Raw genomic sequence first — 18,409 nt, 5'->3', positions numbered from 1 at the left:
AGACCAATGCATCTTCTTCAACCTGATTCTACTGACACAGTTTTGATTGGATGCTGTGGAAATCCGTGCACTGAAAAGCCAACTAACCACCTGCGTCACCCCAACAATCAATACAGCAGCAGATCATCCAGTATTTATTTCCTGTAGATTGTGGGTGTAAGATAAACCCGGAAACGAGCTGATGGAAAGAAGATCCCAATGGAATTGGGGCTAAAAATAATAAGAATGACTAAATCATTCCCCTTTGAGCTATCGACAGGCCAGTAAGCACAAAATGAGTCTTCTCCAGATCAATTGCTTAATTGCTTTACAGAGTAGCTGCCGTATAATGGGACAAAATTCTGTCTAGTAAGACCTGCTTGTCCAATACTGGTGAAAACACAAATCGAAAAGGGGCAACAATCGAGTGCATAAACTTCATTAGTTACCCTCTGCTTTGACTAGACGTTTCTGAAATATTGATGTTTTGCGAGTCTTAATGAATGGATGGAAACAAGTGAATAAACCACGGATGACGTCACACATATGCACGCAAAGAGATTTTTCTGTTTTGAACCATTTAAAGCTCCACTCTAACAGTGGGCTTTTAAGGCATCATAAGTGTGAATACTGCCTTCTAAGATGTGTAAGATGACTTTCAGCCCAGTTGGAAGGCAGCATTGCATGTATCCATCTTTGAGAAGATGGCGACAAGTCAAAGAAATGCTGTGGGATGAAAGTATAAACAAACAGACTATCAGTGATATGTATTTCTGTGTTTATAGCATCATTAGCTTAGCAACATGCTAACATCAGACTTTAGTGGATTCAACTGTCAGTTGTGCCTCAAAGTAAAGGTGTGTTCACATTAGCGAACTTTCTGCCAAATTTTGTGGGCAGAAAAGATCTGTTGTCAATGGTGTAGTAGCACAGCTCACACAAAAGTCAAAATAAACACCAGCTTGAACTTGTTGCGAAGTCTTTGTGGGGAAATCTTTCATCCTAAAGTGGATTCCTGATTACGTGGATTCCAATTGAAATGACTTGATTCTTTCTGACTGTGAAAATTTGCTGAACAACTGTAATTGTGGCCACAGTTTAATTTCTAAATGTTCCATAGTCACTATTCAGGGTCTATTTCGTTTAAGAGGCTGCCTTATTAGAAATGTACCTGTAGACAACAAGGAAGTTTAAGGTTTTGGAATAGACATATTAACTTGACTGTACATTTTAAAAGCACGTATATGCTAAAGTTTCATTTTAATTCATTGGACTTTTTAGGAGGACATTAGCATACAGCTTCCAGGCTAATGCATATGGACTAAAAGCTACAAAACTCTAATTAAAACCCTTGTTTTTAGAGAATATATCTTGAAGTATGAGTTTGTTACTCAGCGTATTTTTATTACTTCATTGGCAAATTAATTTTGTTGTTTTTCTAACAATTTAATGAGGTTTATGTGTAAAACAGGAAGAAAAAAAAAACATTTATAAATGGGATATAATAAAATCATAATTCAGGTATATTCTCTGAAAACAAGTTTTATTATCTTACACAATTTTATTTCTTAATTAAATATTTGCTTTGAGGATATTTAGATACTTTTAGAAAATTGTGATTTATTAGAATGATTTTTTACAGCGTATTAGAATGTTGGTTTAGTCAAAAACAGGTTATTTCAAAATAAATCTGTTTTTAATTAGCTGTCTGACTTAAAATGACATTGAAGATCATTAAATGAGAGCTGATGTTCTCTCTGATTTCAGCTGTGTTTGTCATTTCGCTCATGCTGCCTTTAGGTACACATGGCAAGGCCTGGATTTATAAAATCCTGGATTTCTTTTCCCAAACGCTCCCCCAGAGACTTTTGCTTACTAGACTGTTTTGCGCTTCTGTTTGGTGATTCAGAGCAGCTCAGTGCCGAGCGCTGTAATAGACTTGAGAAGCGCCCAGCAAATGTGACTCACTTTCCATCATGTTATTGACTCATTTAGTGCCTCTTAAATGCATTCTCTTCATTTTCGTTAACATATTGAAGGATGTTTTGCTGTTGTGGTTGCACTGAACAGATATATCCACATATTTGAGCTTGATATCATACAATATCCTTCTCTGAGTGCGAAATTAATCCCAAATCTGTATGGTAAAGACTTTTAGCTTTCATAAAACCCTTTAATAAAATGCTAAAGGCATCGAATTAAATTAAATAACACCATAAATGCTGTCTATAATGCAACCCCGCAGGAAAGGTTGTGACAGCCACTTTGTGCTTTATTGCTTTCAAGCTTCACTGAACATCATCTTCCAGACACTTAACTTCAAACGCTTCGTATAGCAGACGGCGCGCATTTCTGCCATATAGAGTCTGAGTATATGGTGTACAAACCTTAAAGAGATGGTTCATCCAACAATGAAAATGACCCCATGATTTACTCACCCTCAAGCCATCCTAGGTGTATATGACTTTCTTCTTCCAGACGAATAGAGATTACCATTTATAAAGTATTAAATATGGAAAAAAAATGTACATAAACGCATCGATTCACTTCAGAAGGCCTTTATTAACCCCCTGGAGCCATGTGGAGCACTTTTTATGATGGATGAATGCATTTTATGGGGCTTCAAAATTTCAACACCCATTCACTGCCATTATAAAGCTTGGAAGAGCCAGGACATTTTTTAATATAACTCTGATTATATTCGTCTGAAAGAAGAAAGTCCTATACACCTAGGATGGCTTGAGGGTGAGTAAATCATGGGGTCATTTTCATTTTTGGGTGAACTATCCCTTTAAAGTGCTGTATATAATACCTGAGGACTTACACATTAGCTTCACATTAAAATATAGGAGATAATTCATGCCACAGGGCACAAAGAAAACAGTTCATGCTCACGCGCCCCATCCTTTGTTTAATTACAGTGTATCACGGCACTATAGTTGTTCATTGTGTTCGTGTGACCTTGTCCCACCCTTATAAAAGTCAAGCTCACCCTCCCTCACTGGATCTCTCTGTCCTCTGGTGGAAACGGCACAAGGTCTTCTTCTCTCCGCAGCATTGCAGGACCCCTGTGCTCGTGTTGGTCACTGGGGATAGAGGTTCATTAGTGGCTGGCATAAGAGATGATACAGGCCATCAGGGATTTGTAAGGGTCACAACCGCCCTCTTATGCTGAATGTGCTTACATTAATGAAGGGTGAATTTATAAACAATCGTCCACTATACCTCATTTATAGTGCTGCAAACTATTCTTAGCTTTTAATCTAAAATATGTCATTTACATAATCAACTTGAGGTTTTTGTGGGGTTTTAAAACCACAGATTAATTTTAAATTCATGGGAATGTTCAACACACTCTCATGGCAATTCGTAACTATTCATATTTTGGCAAATTTGTGGCTAATTCTTATGAATTTGTATGATCACATTAATGTTTCACATTCATATGTCAAATGATTCTTCGCAGTTAATCACATTCAAAATAAAAGTTTGTGTTTACATAATATATGTGTGTGTGCTGTGTATTTTTATTATGGATATATAAATACACACATATGTATATATTTAAGAAGAATATGTTATATTTATATATATAAAATATTTATAATTATATATATATATATACGTACATGTGTGTGTATTTATATATACATAATAAATATACACAGTAAACATACATATATTATGTAAACACAGACTTTTATTTTGGATGCGATTAATCGCGAATAATCATTTGACAGCCCTAATTATTTTATTATTTAATTTAATAAATTAATAAATTATAAAAAATGTATTACAAATTTAGTTTAATATCTAATAATAATATTATATATATTATGTTAAATGGAAGTGCCTTAATGTTGTCACCTTTTTAACCTCACAAGTGTGGAGGTAATAATTTACAGTACGTGCCTTAATATTTAATTATGTCAATTAATTATTTAAATATATATTCACCTACATTTTTATTTAAAAACATGAAATGATATTCATGATGCATATTCATGTAATGTGATGTATTTCCAGGTGAAACAGTATATTCAGTGGTATCTAATGTTTAGAAATTGTCCATGATAAATGATGTCTGCCTGCTGATGGGTTTGTTGTTTTAGCTCTATTATATGTCTGTTTGTCACTCAGGGGGACTAGCACATGTCACAGCCTTTAGGAGCCGCTCAGGATGGCAGGTTAGGTAATAAGTGTTCCTCTCATTCTCTTCAAAATATATACTGTATGTGTGTGTATTTATATATACATAATAAATATACACAGTAAACATACATATATTATGTAAACACAGACTTTTATTTTGGATGCGATTAATCGCGAATAATCATTTGACAGCCCTAATTATTTTATTATTTAATTTAATAAATTAATAAATTATAAAAAATGTATTACAAATTTAGTTTAATATCTAATAATAATATTATATATATTATGTTAAATGGAAGTGCCTTAATGTTGTCACCTTTTTAACCTCACAAGTGTGGAGGTAATAATTTACAGTACGTGCCTTAATATTTAATTATGTCAATTAATTATTTAAATATATATTCACCTACATTTTTATTTAAAAACATGAAATGATATTCATGATGCATATTCATGTAATGTGATGTATTTCCAGGTGAAACAGTATATTCAGTGGTATCTAATGTTTAGAAATTGTCCATGATAAATGATGTCTGCCTGCTGATGGGTTTGTTGTTTTAGCTCTATTATATGTCTGTTTGTCACTCAGGGGGACTAGCACATGTCACAGCCTTTAGGAGCCGCTCAGGATGGCAGGTTAGGTAATAAGTGTTCCTCTCATTCTCTTGATTATCATTATTATATCATTAATATACAAATTATCAGTGTCCTTCACAGTCTCCCAGTCTCCTCCTGGCCGTTCACTCCTGTATGTTTTGCCTGTTCTGCTGTCTCTCGCTGTTTCTGCTGAGGACTCACTCTGAGGATGTTCATTACAGACTACATCATTTTTTTTCTCTCGAGCTTGCAGCTAATGGTAATGACATGCCAACTAGATCCCAGCAGCCCTGCATTGTTTGAAATACTGTACCGATCGTATTAGATTTAATCAAAAGCAAATCATATTTACCAATCATGTTTTATTTGCCATATTAATGATTTTATGGTGATTTAAATCCATTACACTCTGTGCGGGAAGGATACAGCAGCTGAATTCTGCATTCTGGAGAGCTGACTGTGGTGCCACACAGAGGCACAGGTGTCAAGGGCAATTTATTTTGCTTCCTTGCATTGTTTTTGCAGTGATGTGTCAGGCGAGCTGACTGGGCATCGCTGCCATTTGGAGCCCAGCGTGAAAGTGTGAGGTCTGTCTCTGTAACTGTAGATGGAGAACAGCAGTTGACACTGGGGAGCTGTAGGGGGCACTGTCTACAACTGAACTGACCACACTGGAGGGCAATAGAAAAATCTTCAGTTTGTGCTTTGGTCTGGGTGCAGCAAAACAACTTAAAAATAAAAGTGAAGAGCTACAATGCCTGGTTTAACAGTATATTCTGACTGATTGTAAATCTTTTAATTATGGGAAAAACGGAATGGAACAGGAAGAAGAGAGAGTAAAACTACTGTATATTGATTATTTAAGGAAAGGTGCACCCCTCCTTCTTTTAAATGATAAACATAAGAGCTGAGGTGGTCTATAAGTCTTTTTGCTTGGTTTCCTGCCTCTGTTGCGGATAATGTCTTAAGTGCAGGGCCGCATTGTGAGAGCAGAAAGAATCAGAGGAAGTTGTCAGTGTAATGCAGGCAGTGAGTGGGAGCTTCCTGTGGGAGTTGTGTGGTCACAATGAGATTTACTCTACAGATTTAAAATTAAAATACACTTCTATGGTGTAAAGATATTAAAGTAAAAGATCTATCTATCTATCTATCTATCTGTCTATCTATCTATCTATTTATCTATCTGTCTATCTATCCGTCTGTCTGTCTGTCTGTCTGTCCACCTGTCAATCCACCTGTCTATCCACCTATCTATCCATCTATCCATCTATCTATCTATCTATCTATCTATCTATCCATCCACCTGGCTGCCTGCCTGCCTGCCTGCCTGTCTGTCTGTCTGTCTGTCTATGATCTATCTATCTATCTACTATAGGGTTAGATCTCTGCTACAATTCTGTGCGCGAAAGATCATATTTTGAGCGCACAAAAGTGCATTTTGCACGCGCGCGATCTGAGTTTTGTGGAGAAAATGTTCGTTTCGCAAAGAAAAAAGTATTTTGAGCGCACTAAAATCAATTTTGCATTTAAAATAATTTTTTGGATTTGTGCAGACCTTCTCTTTTGCGCGTGCAACGTTTCACTAGCTTGCTCACCTGATGTCCGCCCTCAGTGCTCTCTAAATGCCAACAGCTCGCGTGCTCAACACAACCCAGCGTTACAATATGCCATAATTCCAGCCAATCAGAGACGAGGCTGCTAAATTCTGATTGGCTGCCTTGACAACCAATCACAACATTCCTTGCATTGCCCTCGACAGCAGAAGAGGAAAAATACAGTGCATGCATAATTATTATGCAAGTTGATATTCTGATTATATTTTTTTCAAAGCATATTTTACCAATTCCAAACAACATCAATCTTAGGTGCTGGTCCTTCAAGAGTCACTCTCAACTTATCTGTCTATAAAGGCTATATCAAAAACAAAATCAGTCTTCAAGTGTTTTACTACACTTCAGTATGTTATTCTTATTAAGTAGGGGTCATTTTTTAGGATTCTATTCTAACTTAAGTCTCTGAGAACCTGACACCTTGTACTTCTGTAGACTCCAGGTAGATTGCAGTTCTGTAAAATGGCCACTGAGCATTTTGCTGTCCAATGGTTATGCATTAACTTTGCAATTTCTAGTATTGTACTAGTTTTGAATATTTCTCATGGGCATTTCATCATTTTTGACTTTCAGTCTGAGTTAAATCTCTTTTTTGGCTCATTTTATCTGTAAAGGAAAATCTGCTTAATAATTATGCACACCTGAATATAAGACATTTTTCACTTCCAGCCTTGAATAATTATATATCAATTATAAATGATTAAATACAATATTAATAGTAGTTATTAAGATTGATGTCGTTTGGAATTGGTCAAATTTGCTTGGAAAAAAATATGATCAGAATATCAACTTGCATAATAATTATGCATTCACTGTATTTTTCCTCTTCTGCTGTCGAGGTAATGCAATGAATGTTGTGATTGGTTGTCAAGGCAGCCAATCAGAATTTAGCAGCCTCTCTCTGATTGACTGGATTTATGGCATATTGTAATGCTGGGTTGGATTGAGCAAGTGAGCCGTCGGCATTTAGCAAGTAGGGCTCGCTGCATCCTGCGGTGGACATCCAACCCCGCCCACATCCAAGTGTGACGCCAGAAGCCACGCCCATCCCGAATACAACCCCGCCCACATCCAAGTGTGTCGTCGGAAGTCACGCTCATATCAAATACGTCACCTTGTGATTCCCCATCCCGGTACGGGAAACCCGGAAGTATGTCGAAGCAATTTAGGGCAATTTCGGGGATCTAAATAAAATAATGTTGTCATTCGTTTTACTAATACACGTTTTCTTATTTTTGTAAAGGATGTTTAGGCTAAAATGGCACAACTTAAATCTAATATATGTAATATGTCTAATATACGGAGCTGATTTCGTCATCATAACAGCCTGTAAAACGCTTGCATTGATTAAATTAGGCTAATTGTTAATAAAAACCTTTAAAGCTTACCTTGTTCATTTATGTAATGAGATAAATTCACATTTATTACGATCGATTTTGACCTACCTAAATGTATCAAATTTAAAGGGGTCATGAATTGAGAAATCAGCTTTTACTTGAGCTTTTGATATACAAGAGATCATCATAACCTTCATTTAAAAACTGCATGTTGTGTTTACTTGTGTTATCTTTGACTAATATTTAAATTTGTTTGATGATCTGAAACATTAAAGTGTGACAAACATGCAAAAAAATAAGAAATCAGGAAGGGGGCCAACACTTTTTCACACCACTGTACATAGGCTAAATAGAGATTGCTTGCTTTGATAGATTATAAACAGTAAGTAACATGACATTGACCTTCAGGGCTTGTTCATCAACACAACTTGACATGAAATGTGTCCAGGTTCTCCACATACTTAAAGATGAATAAAAAAAGACATCCATTGTTTCATTGGGTATTTTTATATTTATTATTTTACAAAAATATACACTACCAGTCAAAAGTTTTTGAACAGTAAGATTTTTATCGTTTTTTAAAGAAGTCTCTACTGGACACCAGGCCTGCATTTATTTGATCCAAAGTACAGCAAAAGCAGTAATATTGTGAAATATTTTTACTATTTAACCCTTGTATGGTGTTCGGATCTGTGGGACCCGTTTTCACTTTTTTTCAAAAAATGGTACTATTAATTATTTTTCAAGCTCAGACACCAGACCCACGAACACTGGCTGAGTAATAAAAATATGAACACCACACAAGGGTTAAAATAACTGATTTCTATTTGAATATATTTTAAAATGTAGTTTATTCCTGTGATTAGGCCTGTCATGATAACAACTTTTTGTTGTGCGATATATCGATTTGCTGCTCAAGAAACTATTATTATTATTATTATTATTATCAATATTTAAAACAGTTGAGTACAGTTTTTTTTCAGGATTATTTGATGAATATAAAGAAGTTGAATAGAAAGGTCCAAAGATCAGCATTTATCTGAAATAAAAAGCTTTTGTAACATTATACACTATACCATTCAAAAGTCAGCATTTTTTATTTTTGGGGGGGAAAGAAATGACAGAAATTAATCATTTTATTTAACAAGGATGCTTTAAATTGATCAAAAGTAATGATAAAGACAAAATATTTCAAAAGATGTCTATTTCAGATCAATTCTGTTCTTCTGAACTTTTTATTCATCAAAGAAATAGTCTTTTGAGCAGCAAATCAGAATGATTTCTGAATGATCATGTGATTGGAGTAATGATGCTAAAAAAATCACTTTTGAAATCACTGGATAAATTACATTTTAAAATACATTCAAATAGAAAAAAGTTATTTTAAATAATACAAATATTTCAAAATGTTACTGTTTTTGCTGTATTTTGGATCAAATAAATGCAGGCTTAGTGAACAGAAGAGAATTCTTACAAAAAAAAAAACATTAAAAATCTTACTGTTCAAAAACTTGACTGGTAGTGTATGTTTAACAAAAGATATCTCCAACTATCATAAAGTCTGAGCAGTTGAATGAACAGTTGAATGATCAGATAAACAGTTCTTCATATGCAGTACACATACATACATACATAGGCTACACAGAAAGATTCCTTGCTCTGATAGATTATTCACAGAATATGGCATGGACCTTTAGGGCTTGTTCATCAAGACAATTTGATATGAATATGTCCAGCTCCTCCAGATACTCAAACATGAATAAAAAAAACATCTCTTGCTCCATCCGATTCTTCCCCCAGGTAGTCTTTGATGGCATTCTGTTGATTTTTATCCTCCATCTGGAGAAAGGCAGGCCCTTTCACCTCCCCACAGAATAACTCACGGTGACTCTGTACCACGCTGGACCAATGCCCCTTACAAACTTCCGATTTATGTCCTCTTGGCACTCCTGTTAAAAATAGAGAATGCAAATATGTTGGGGGGTATATGTGTCCACTAAAAAGTATTTACCTCATCATTTACCTCTACATTCTACATACAAGAATATTTATGATTTTAAACGACAAAAATCAATCAATATCTAGAGAAATCGTCCCCTTGGAATTATGAGGTTCTATCTGACATTTTTGTCAAAATTGAGTTATTGATTTATTTTAACGTTGTGTACATTTTGGGACTTTTTATTTAAAAAACAAAAAGGTTCTATCTACACAGTCGAATGGAATGCAAAAATTTTGAAGCTCAATATCTCAAAACTACTCAGAATGCAGATAGAACCTTATAAGTCCAAGGGGACGAAATGCTCTCACCATACCTCCATGCACCACTGCATGGCTTATGTGGTCCTCCAAGTGAATTGTAATGAGTCATTTTCTTTTCTGATGAAACTGCAGCAGGGACCCCTCATCCCGGCAGAACTGCTCTGCATCAGGCTTGGACTGAAAATGCGTAAAATGCTGTAAAACATGACAAACAAACATTGACAAACATTATGTGATCTTTCCATTAATATAGAAGGATACAAAGATAATTTGTGACATACACAGAGTTATCCAGCAAGACAGTGAAATAATGTGGTTGCTCAACCAAGTTACTGTGAAGAGTACTGTGATCAGTGTATATCATTAAAGATGTCATATGTATGTATGTGAGTGAGTGTTTTGTGGGGGGGGTGAAGTGTGTGTGTGAGTGGGTGAGATGAGTGTTGTTACCTTCTTATCGATGCTTCTTCCTGTTTCAAAATGAATGAGACTGTGACGTATTCGGACATGGGCGTGACTTCCGACGTCACACTTGGATGTGGGTGGGGTTGGATGTCCACTGCAGGCTGCAGCAAGACACCCCTCGCATTTAGAGAGCAGCAGAGCAGTGTTGCCAATTTGGGGATTTTGTCACCAAATTTAGCTACTTTCCCATTGTAGCTGCGACTTTTTAAAATGTTTTGTGACAAGGAGCTATTTTAGCTATATTTAAATAAAACTAGCGATTTTTTTGGAGATTTTAGCAGTGTTGCCAACTTAGCAATTTTGTTGCTAAATTTAGCAACTTTTCAGACTAGCCTAGCAACTTTTTCTTCCAAAAGCACCTAGCAACAAATTTAGCTAGTTTTTGGAGAATCATAATATCTCTGTTGTATTTGAGCAGGACAGGGATGCACTTCGGTGACACATAAAACAAATTCCCAACATTATGTGTCTTTCCATCATTTCCATCATGTTTGATGTGCTTGCAGATCACAAGCATTTCCTAATTTCACTTCAGAATTTTTTGTTATACTTAATCTTTTGTTATATTTTTTATACTGTCATAATTTGTAAAGTATATATATATATTTACTTTCCTTTACCAATTTTACCTGTATTTACTTTGTTTTCATATTTGGCGACTTTTTGTGAAAAATTGAGACTTTTGAGGGTGGTTCTAGAGATTTTCTGAGGGAGGGGTTTGGCAACACTGCAGCAGAGCACTGAGGGCGGGCATCAGATGAGCAAGCTAGTGAAACGTTGCACGCGCAAAAGAGAAGGTCTGCACAAATCCAAAAAATTATTTTAAATGCAAAATTTATTTTTGTGTGCTCAAAATACTTTCTTTTTTGGGAGACAAACATTTTCTTCACAAAACTCAGTTCGCGTATGTGCAAAACGCACTTTTGCGTGCTCAAAATATGATCGTTCGCGCGCAGAATTGTGGCAGAGATGTAATCCCATACTATCTATCTATCTATCTATCTATCTATCTGTCTATCTATCTGTCTATCTATCTGTCTGTCTGTCTGTACAGCTATACATCTAATACATAAATATATCTGAACAGTAAAAAAAATCTTTAGATAAATCTTTAGACTTTTTTTGGGGATGCTCGGTTTGCTGGATTTACATAAAATGTTGTGCTCTAATAACCCCCTACATTCACAATCCTCAGTTTACAAAATCACTTCACCTTCACTCCACCGCAAAGTGGAACATCCCAGATAGGGATGCCGCTGCTCTCTCTCATGTTCACACCCCTGGAAAGATGCGGTGGAAATGTCCAGCCAGACAGACATGTCAGTGCTGTGCTGCTGTGGGAAAGCGAGCAGAGAGCGGAGCTCATCTCATCCTCCTGCTGCCGCTGCAGTGAGTCTCTGCTGCACAGGGCTAAAGCACGACATCCCGCCCTCTGCCTCCCCTCAGGTGTACAACACACCTCAACGGATATTACACACCGGGACTGCTTTGAATACACACGATTCTTGCGGGACAGACATGTCACATTCAGAGATTTTGTGAAATGTATTCGCTTCATCAGGAATAAGAGGAGATCGCTGGCGGTACATGGCGAACTTTACGCTTATCTGACATGTTGCTGCTCATCTCTATAAGAGACCACAACACACTTTAGCCCGACACACGGGCCAGAGGAGACGAAAAACGAGGATTTGATCTCTTCTGGGTCGATCAAGCCCTTATAACCCTGTTTTTTATTTATTTATTTGAGGCGACAACATTTAGCCTCAACTTGCTTCAGCGCGAGCAGCTAAAGGAACAAAATGTCTGCCCGGGCTGCCCCTAATAAGGTTTGTGATGTTTTAATAACGTTTCACATTCAATGTCAGCAGTTGTTAGGGCTAAAAGATGAAATATAATTAAACAAGAGCTTAAAATGTGTGCGACAGATGCCTGAGGTCATAAATGTGCGCGTTTAGCTTCAGCTAACGGAGATTCCTCAACTTATGCTAACACGCTAACGCTAGCCGATATGTGCGATAGTTTACAGCTTTAATTTAACACAACGCTTTAGTTTTGTATCCAACTTTTCTTTTATAACTATAAATAATCTCGTTTTGTTGTTTAGCCTTTTGTTTTGTAAATGTATCACGTTTGTTTTGTGTGACAGTGACATAAATATGCGGTTAACCACAAAGTGGTTTCCAAAGTCTGTTGGTTTCATGAAGCTTTTAAATGTTGGATTTTTAAACGTTTTGAATTTTATGGTGATAATTTTGACTTGTCTTCTCTGTTTTTAAACAAATAGCTGACAAAGCATTGCAGTTACAGTATCGTGAGCTATCTGAAAACATGTCAGAAAGTGGAAAGTGTCTATAGCGGTTATAAAATGTGTTATTTAAGCTTTCGCTGTATTTCAGGATTTAAATGTTTTACTGTATTATATAACGTGTTCGTGTGAGCTGGTATTTATAGATGGTGTCAAAAGTGCGGGTTTGGACGCGTCCCATAGCAAACAGACACAGCTAATGACAGGAATGATAAATATCAAACTCCTCAGCTGCTGCTCAGAGGATGTTTTTGCTTTTAGTTTAACAGTGTGTTAACCTGTCAACTTTCATTTGAAGCCCATAGAAACTTTAGGACAGGAAACGTAAATGAGATGAGCTGTCACACTGACACAGTTTCTGTTGGGTGGGTCTTTCTATTGACACCTGTTGAAGCCCCTCCCACAACAGGTGAGCTTCGTGAAATTGGTGGAACATCTCAGCAATGTGACTCTGCAGCCCTTCCTCCTTGTCATGAGTCACCAGTTGCTTTCCTGTCTGTGATGTCTGGTTAAGCTGAGTAACATTAACCTGTTTGACCGGATCAGCCGACAGAGCATGATTTACTAGAGTTGTTTTCATGATGCATGACATGAGTTATGATTTGACTTTTTTAAAGGGGTCATATGATGTTGCTAAAAAGAACATTATTTTGTGTATTTGGTGTAATGAAATGTGTTTATGCAGTTTATAATTACTGATTATAATGACTTATACTGTCTTTTTACGCATTGCATTGCATCGCGCCGCGTAAACATAAAACCATGTCTGCATTTGTGATCAGAGAAATGACAAACAACAAGCGCTACTCTACATTGCTCAAAACTCATGTTTGAATCATCAGTGGCAAATTCTTAAAATATAAAAAAAAACGTACTTACAGTCTGTGAGTCAGAACAGCCGGCATTGTAGTCTACTCTACCAGGATCAGGAAACAGTCCTCCATAAAATGTGCTGCACACATCTGAATATTTGGGTTGAACTGTTCTGGAACAGTGTTGTAAATACAACTTAACCACTGATTTCTAGTCGTGTCCTCTTTTGGAAGACCAAACAAAGTAGTTTTGCTTTCACAACGAAAAACACAGCGTCTTTACGACATTGCGGCGGCGGCATCAACAATACCACAGCGAGAATAAAAGTTACGCCTTCTTTCTTTGCGTGAACATTTGGGCGGCGTTATGCAAATCTTCCCACATAGTGAGGTAGATATGTGGGGGCGTGTTAGAATGAGCCGTTTTAGGTAGGCGTGGCTGACTCTTAACTTTTATAAAGAATATCTCTCTGGATTTGAGACTTTAGTCTTTGCAACTTTACAGATCTTCTTTATGCACCAAGAGCTTGTAACACTCCAAAGAGAAAGGAAAAATTTAAATCGCATCATATGACCGATCAGCATATTATTTTTTCACAGATTGCAATATATATATAATTTGGTATTTGATATAATACAATGAATTATAATTTTTGTATAATGTAATTGAGTGTGTGTATTTAAAAAAAAATCATTGCTCATTTATTATTAAAAAAATAATATATTTTTTCAACACACACACACCCACCCCAGTGTTATTTTAGTATCACTGAGATAATATTAGTTTTTATTAATATTTTGAATTATTTTTTAATATTTTCTTTTCATTTTAATTTTCATTAAAGTTTTAGTAATTTTGTTGTGTGTTATTGTCATTTTTAGTTTTCATTTTTATTTAATATGACTATGTAGTTTTTATTCAATTTATTTCAGTTTTAGTTATTTTAGTACATTAAGTTAAGCTAATTAAAAAAATATGTTGTCTTGGCAACTAGTTGAAAAAACACTTTTTATGTACTTTATTCCAGTAAACCTGTTTTTTTTTTTTGTTAACTGTAATATTTCAGATACACACACACACATACACTATTATATTTATATAAATTATATATATTATTTTAATAATATATATTTTGTAAATGGCACTTGGTTAAACGGCCAATCAGCACAGTTACAGACTGATGATGTTAATCTGAAAATGGCCAAATATTGGCAGATTAAATGGCCTGTGCAATATATCGATCTCTCACTATCTGCCAATTTCAAGCTGGCACTACAATCAAATGTTTCTTACTATCCCTAAAACTGTATTTGGAATGATTCAATTTAAATGCATTTTTGTTGTTATTATAACAAATTTTTTTAGCTGTTTTCCCCCAAATCTTTTTTCTTGTTATTATTTTTTATTAGTTTTACTTTCCACGTTAATTAATATTAGATCCCTTACAGTCATTAAACTTTTGTTTTGTAAATTTGTTGTTTCCATTAATTTTTTTGTTGCAGACTATCGTTCTTGTCTTACATTGCATTTTCTAAAACAAAGTTGCTTGCTTACTGACCAGTAAGTCCATTATTCCCTCACCAAAGGCAATTTTTATGCATACTTGGTGCTTGGTAAGTGTTAATTTTTGACCGTGGTTGTAAAACTTGTTTTGCAGGTTAATAACAGCACTTATTTGTGGATGAAACAGATGCAGGGCAAAGGGATTGTGCTGTACTTTGCATTGTTTGGTAATACTTATCCGTCTCATGGTCTGTGACTTTGGGCTGGTCGTTTCACTGGTCAGGTCTCAGTAATCCTGTTGGTCTAATCGCTTCATGAGATCAAAGGCAGAACCACAACACGATTTCCCGTCTAGCCTAAATGGAGGATTTTGTTTGTGCCCCGCTCTATGCCCTTTCTTGGTAAAAATACTGGCCCATTCTCCCGCCCTACATTGCAACTTAAATTAATGGGGTCCTATTATGCACTTTTACAAAGTCTTGATTTTGTACGGCTCTCATACTAGGTTGTTCGAAAAACACATTATTTTTCACATATTTTACATTATTACAACACCTCTCTCCCCAGTCTGGCACGAACAGCTCGAATAGTTCCTGTATCAAATGAAGGCCCGCCTTCTGAAATACGAAATGTGCTGTGATTGGTTAGCTAGGCCAGTGTGTGTTGTGATTGGCAGCACTCGGCGACTGGTCGGGAAATGTCATGCCCCTAACCATAGCCTCCTGCAGCTTCAGTGTAAATATTACGTCAAAATCAAATCAATTTGAGCGCGATTTAAACCCGCATGATTGTAACCACTCTAAGTTCGTCTGCCTTGGGAAAGCTAGCGTGTCTCCGACATAGTGATAACACTCGTTGCCTTCTCTAATGCAGCTCAACCAGGTCTCGTCCCATTCGTCGATATTTGTGATATCACAAATCCCGGAAAATATGTGCTGTAGTCTAAACGAGTCGTTCGTTGTAGTTTTTGAAAAGTGATTTCTGTTAATGTTGCTAAAAAGAATATAATTTTGTGTATTTGTGTAATGAAATGTTTATGCGGTTTAAAGTAAAAAAACCACATTATTTTCCACGTAGATTTCCGCAATGCAGAAAACATGGACGGAATCCAGTCATAAAAACTTAATTTACTGTATAACGTGGAATTTCATGGAATTTGTCTTATTTTTGATGAATAAATAATAAAACAGGTCAGTATATATTAATATATATAGACTGTGTCTGTGAATATTAAACTGCAAAAAGAGGATTTAAGTACGAATGTTCTGCATGTTCATTTGATTACCAGAAAATACACAACACAGAGTTGGTGAAAAAATATATATTATTAATTGTTATTATTTATTCATTTTAGATGGAGAAACAATCATGTACAGTATGTGGAAAATAATGTGGTTTTTTTACCTTAAACCGCATAAACACATTTCATTACACCAAATACACAAAATAATGTTATTTTTTAGCAATGTCATATGACCCCTTTAAACCTTGTGTTTTATATGCTTATATCCTTTCATAATTTTCTTAAAGGTCAAATGAAAAGTCAGAACTGATTTTGTCATTGCATTCTTAACCATTAAAATGTATCATTTAAGACATTATTCATTGTTTCCATTAAATGTTTTTTAGTTTCAGTAGACTGAGGAATTAGTGCATCCTCCCCTGAACATGACGGTGGATATTGCAGAGCGTTTTTTGAAAGCATAGAGAATGAAACGTGGTACTATCCCTCGAGCACAATATCATTACATTTTCACTCCAGCCAGAAATAGATGTGCTGAGGCACCACATTTAAAAATAGCGCTGTCAGAACATGGAGGCTTCAACTGATTTTGCTAAACTGAGTTTATATTGTGTCTGAGTGTATTTGAAAGAAGCAACTCGTGCGTGACTGCATGGAGCACTTAGCATCGCTTCACAGTGTCTGATGGACTGAGCTTTCTGAATTCAGGCAGTAGTTTTGTTTAGTGTTGAATGTGAAGGAAGCTGTACTGTTGAAAGCATGTTAACTAGGGGTGTAACGATTCACTCGTTTCTCGATGCATCGATTACAAACCATGACGATGCAAATGCATCAATCTTGAAACATGGATTTTGAATCGTGAATCATCGATTTCGGACAGTAATCGATTTAAAACGGCAAGAATCGAATGAATCGCGATTTCTATAGCGATTCAGTGCTTTCAAAATATATACACTTTATATAGATTACTAGAAGCACGAATTAATGGAGACCTTGAACAGTGTTCGTGCCCTCGCATCTCTCCTTCACGCTCTCCACTATTTACCACCTGTGGCTGTCACAAGATTTGCGCTCGTGCTCCGTTCGTTTCACTGACACATTTTTTGAAAAGCTGATGTGTGATCTCTCCTTAGTACTCGTGGCCAGTAATGCTAAAGGGAAGTAGTTTTACTTTTCTGTAGTTTTTCATTAGCTCTCGGTCATACCGACGACATTACCTCAGCAGTCGAAGGCTGCGCATTAGTGGTGGAAATTTTGATTCTTTCAAAAGATTTGTTCATTTTCAGTTCGTTCACCAAAATGATTCGTTCAGATTCGTTCACTGATTCGTTCAGTGACCATTTCTTCATATTACATAAATACGCCAGCAGGTGGCGAAAAAGAGTGTCTTATGTGTTATGTCTTAAGTCAACGAACGTATTCACTTGTTAAAATTAATTTGGCTTAATTAAAATGTGTGCATAATCTACTCATTAAATAAATAAACTCTAAAGTTGTTCAGATGACCAAAGCACAAGTTTTTTTTGCATAATTAATATTTTAATTGTTTGGTCAGACAATTACACATTCATAAATCGGGGTTTAAACGTGGAGTTATGTTCTGTATGTTAAATATGAATATATAAACAAGCGTATGTGCACAGTACCTATGCGCTTTGCATCCGTTTTCTGCTGATTGCTGATCGAGATTGACATGCTAAATGGCCGACTGACCTGGTACACTCTCATTCATTTAGTTCACGAACGAGATATGTACCAGTTCAGTCATTTCATTCATGAACGAGATGTACCAGTTCATTCAACTCGTTCACGAGCGACATGTACCAGTTCATTCAACTCGTTCACGAACGAGATGTACCAGACTACAGAACCAGCTTTACTGATAAGATGCGTGTTAAATATCGCATGCGATTTATCGTGCAGCCCTAGAAAAGATTATTGATTACAAATGATTGATTATTGTCCAGCAGTGTATTTGATTTCTTATAGCAAATTTAAAGTAAGAAATAAGAAAATAATTCCTTGTAAAAAAAAAATAAATAATAATAATAATACATAGGCTACATACATAAAATTATTGTATTTGACATTTCTGTCACTTCTGAAATGATGGCTACACCCCTGGTGTGACAAAATG

At 35.8% G+C, this 18,409-nt stretch overlaps 1 protein-coding gene and 1 long non-coding RNA gene across 3 annotated transcripts in view; one reads left to right on the top strand and one right to left on the bottom strand.

Moving 5' to 3' along the window:
• The window catches only part of tjp1b (tight junction protein 1b), a 109,808-nt gene that overhangs the window by 22,016 nt on the left and 69,383 nt on the right, over positions 1-18,409 (top strand). Inside the window, exon 1 of one of the 2 annotated variants that reach the window (XM_016452478.1) lies at positions 11,699-12,234. The exons of the other annotated variant lie outside the window; for it this stretch is intronic. Within the exon in view, the coding sequence (XP_016307964.1) occupies positions 12,208-12,234 (27 nt within the window). The 5' untranslated portion in view covers positions 11,699-12,207. Of the gene's footprint in view, positions 1-11,698; positions 12,235-18,409 lie in introns of those variants that run through there. 2 annotated transcript variants of the gene reach the window in all.
• LOC107662452 (uncharacterized) lies at positions 9,366-10,499 on the bottom strand. Its single transcript, XR_001631217.1, has 3 exons — positions 10,391-10,499; positions 9,994-10,135; positions 9,366-9,627 (listed from the first exon to the last, which is right to left on the bottom strand). It is a non-coding gene; the product is annotated as an uncharacterized LOC107662452 (long non-coding RNA).

The sequence above is a fragment of the Sinocyclocheilus anshuiensis genome, unplaced genomic scaffold (assembly GCF_001515605.1).
Source record: "Sinocyclocheilus anshuiensis isolate Anshui unplaced genomic scaffold, SAMN03320099.WGS_v1.1 scaffold807, whole genome shotgun sequence".
Taxonomy (NCBI): Eukaryota; Metazoa; Chordata; class Actinopteri; order Cypriniformes; family Cyprinidae; genus Sinocyclocheilus; species Sinocyclocheilus anshuiensis.
This window is presented reverse-complemented; position numbering and strand designations above follow the sequence as displayed.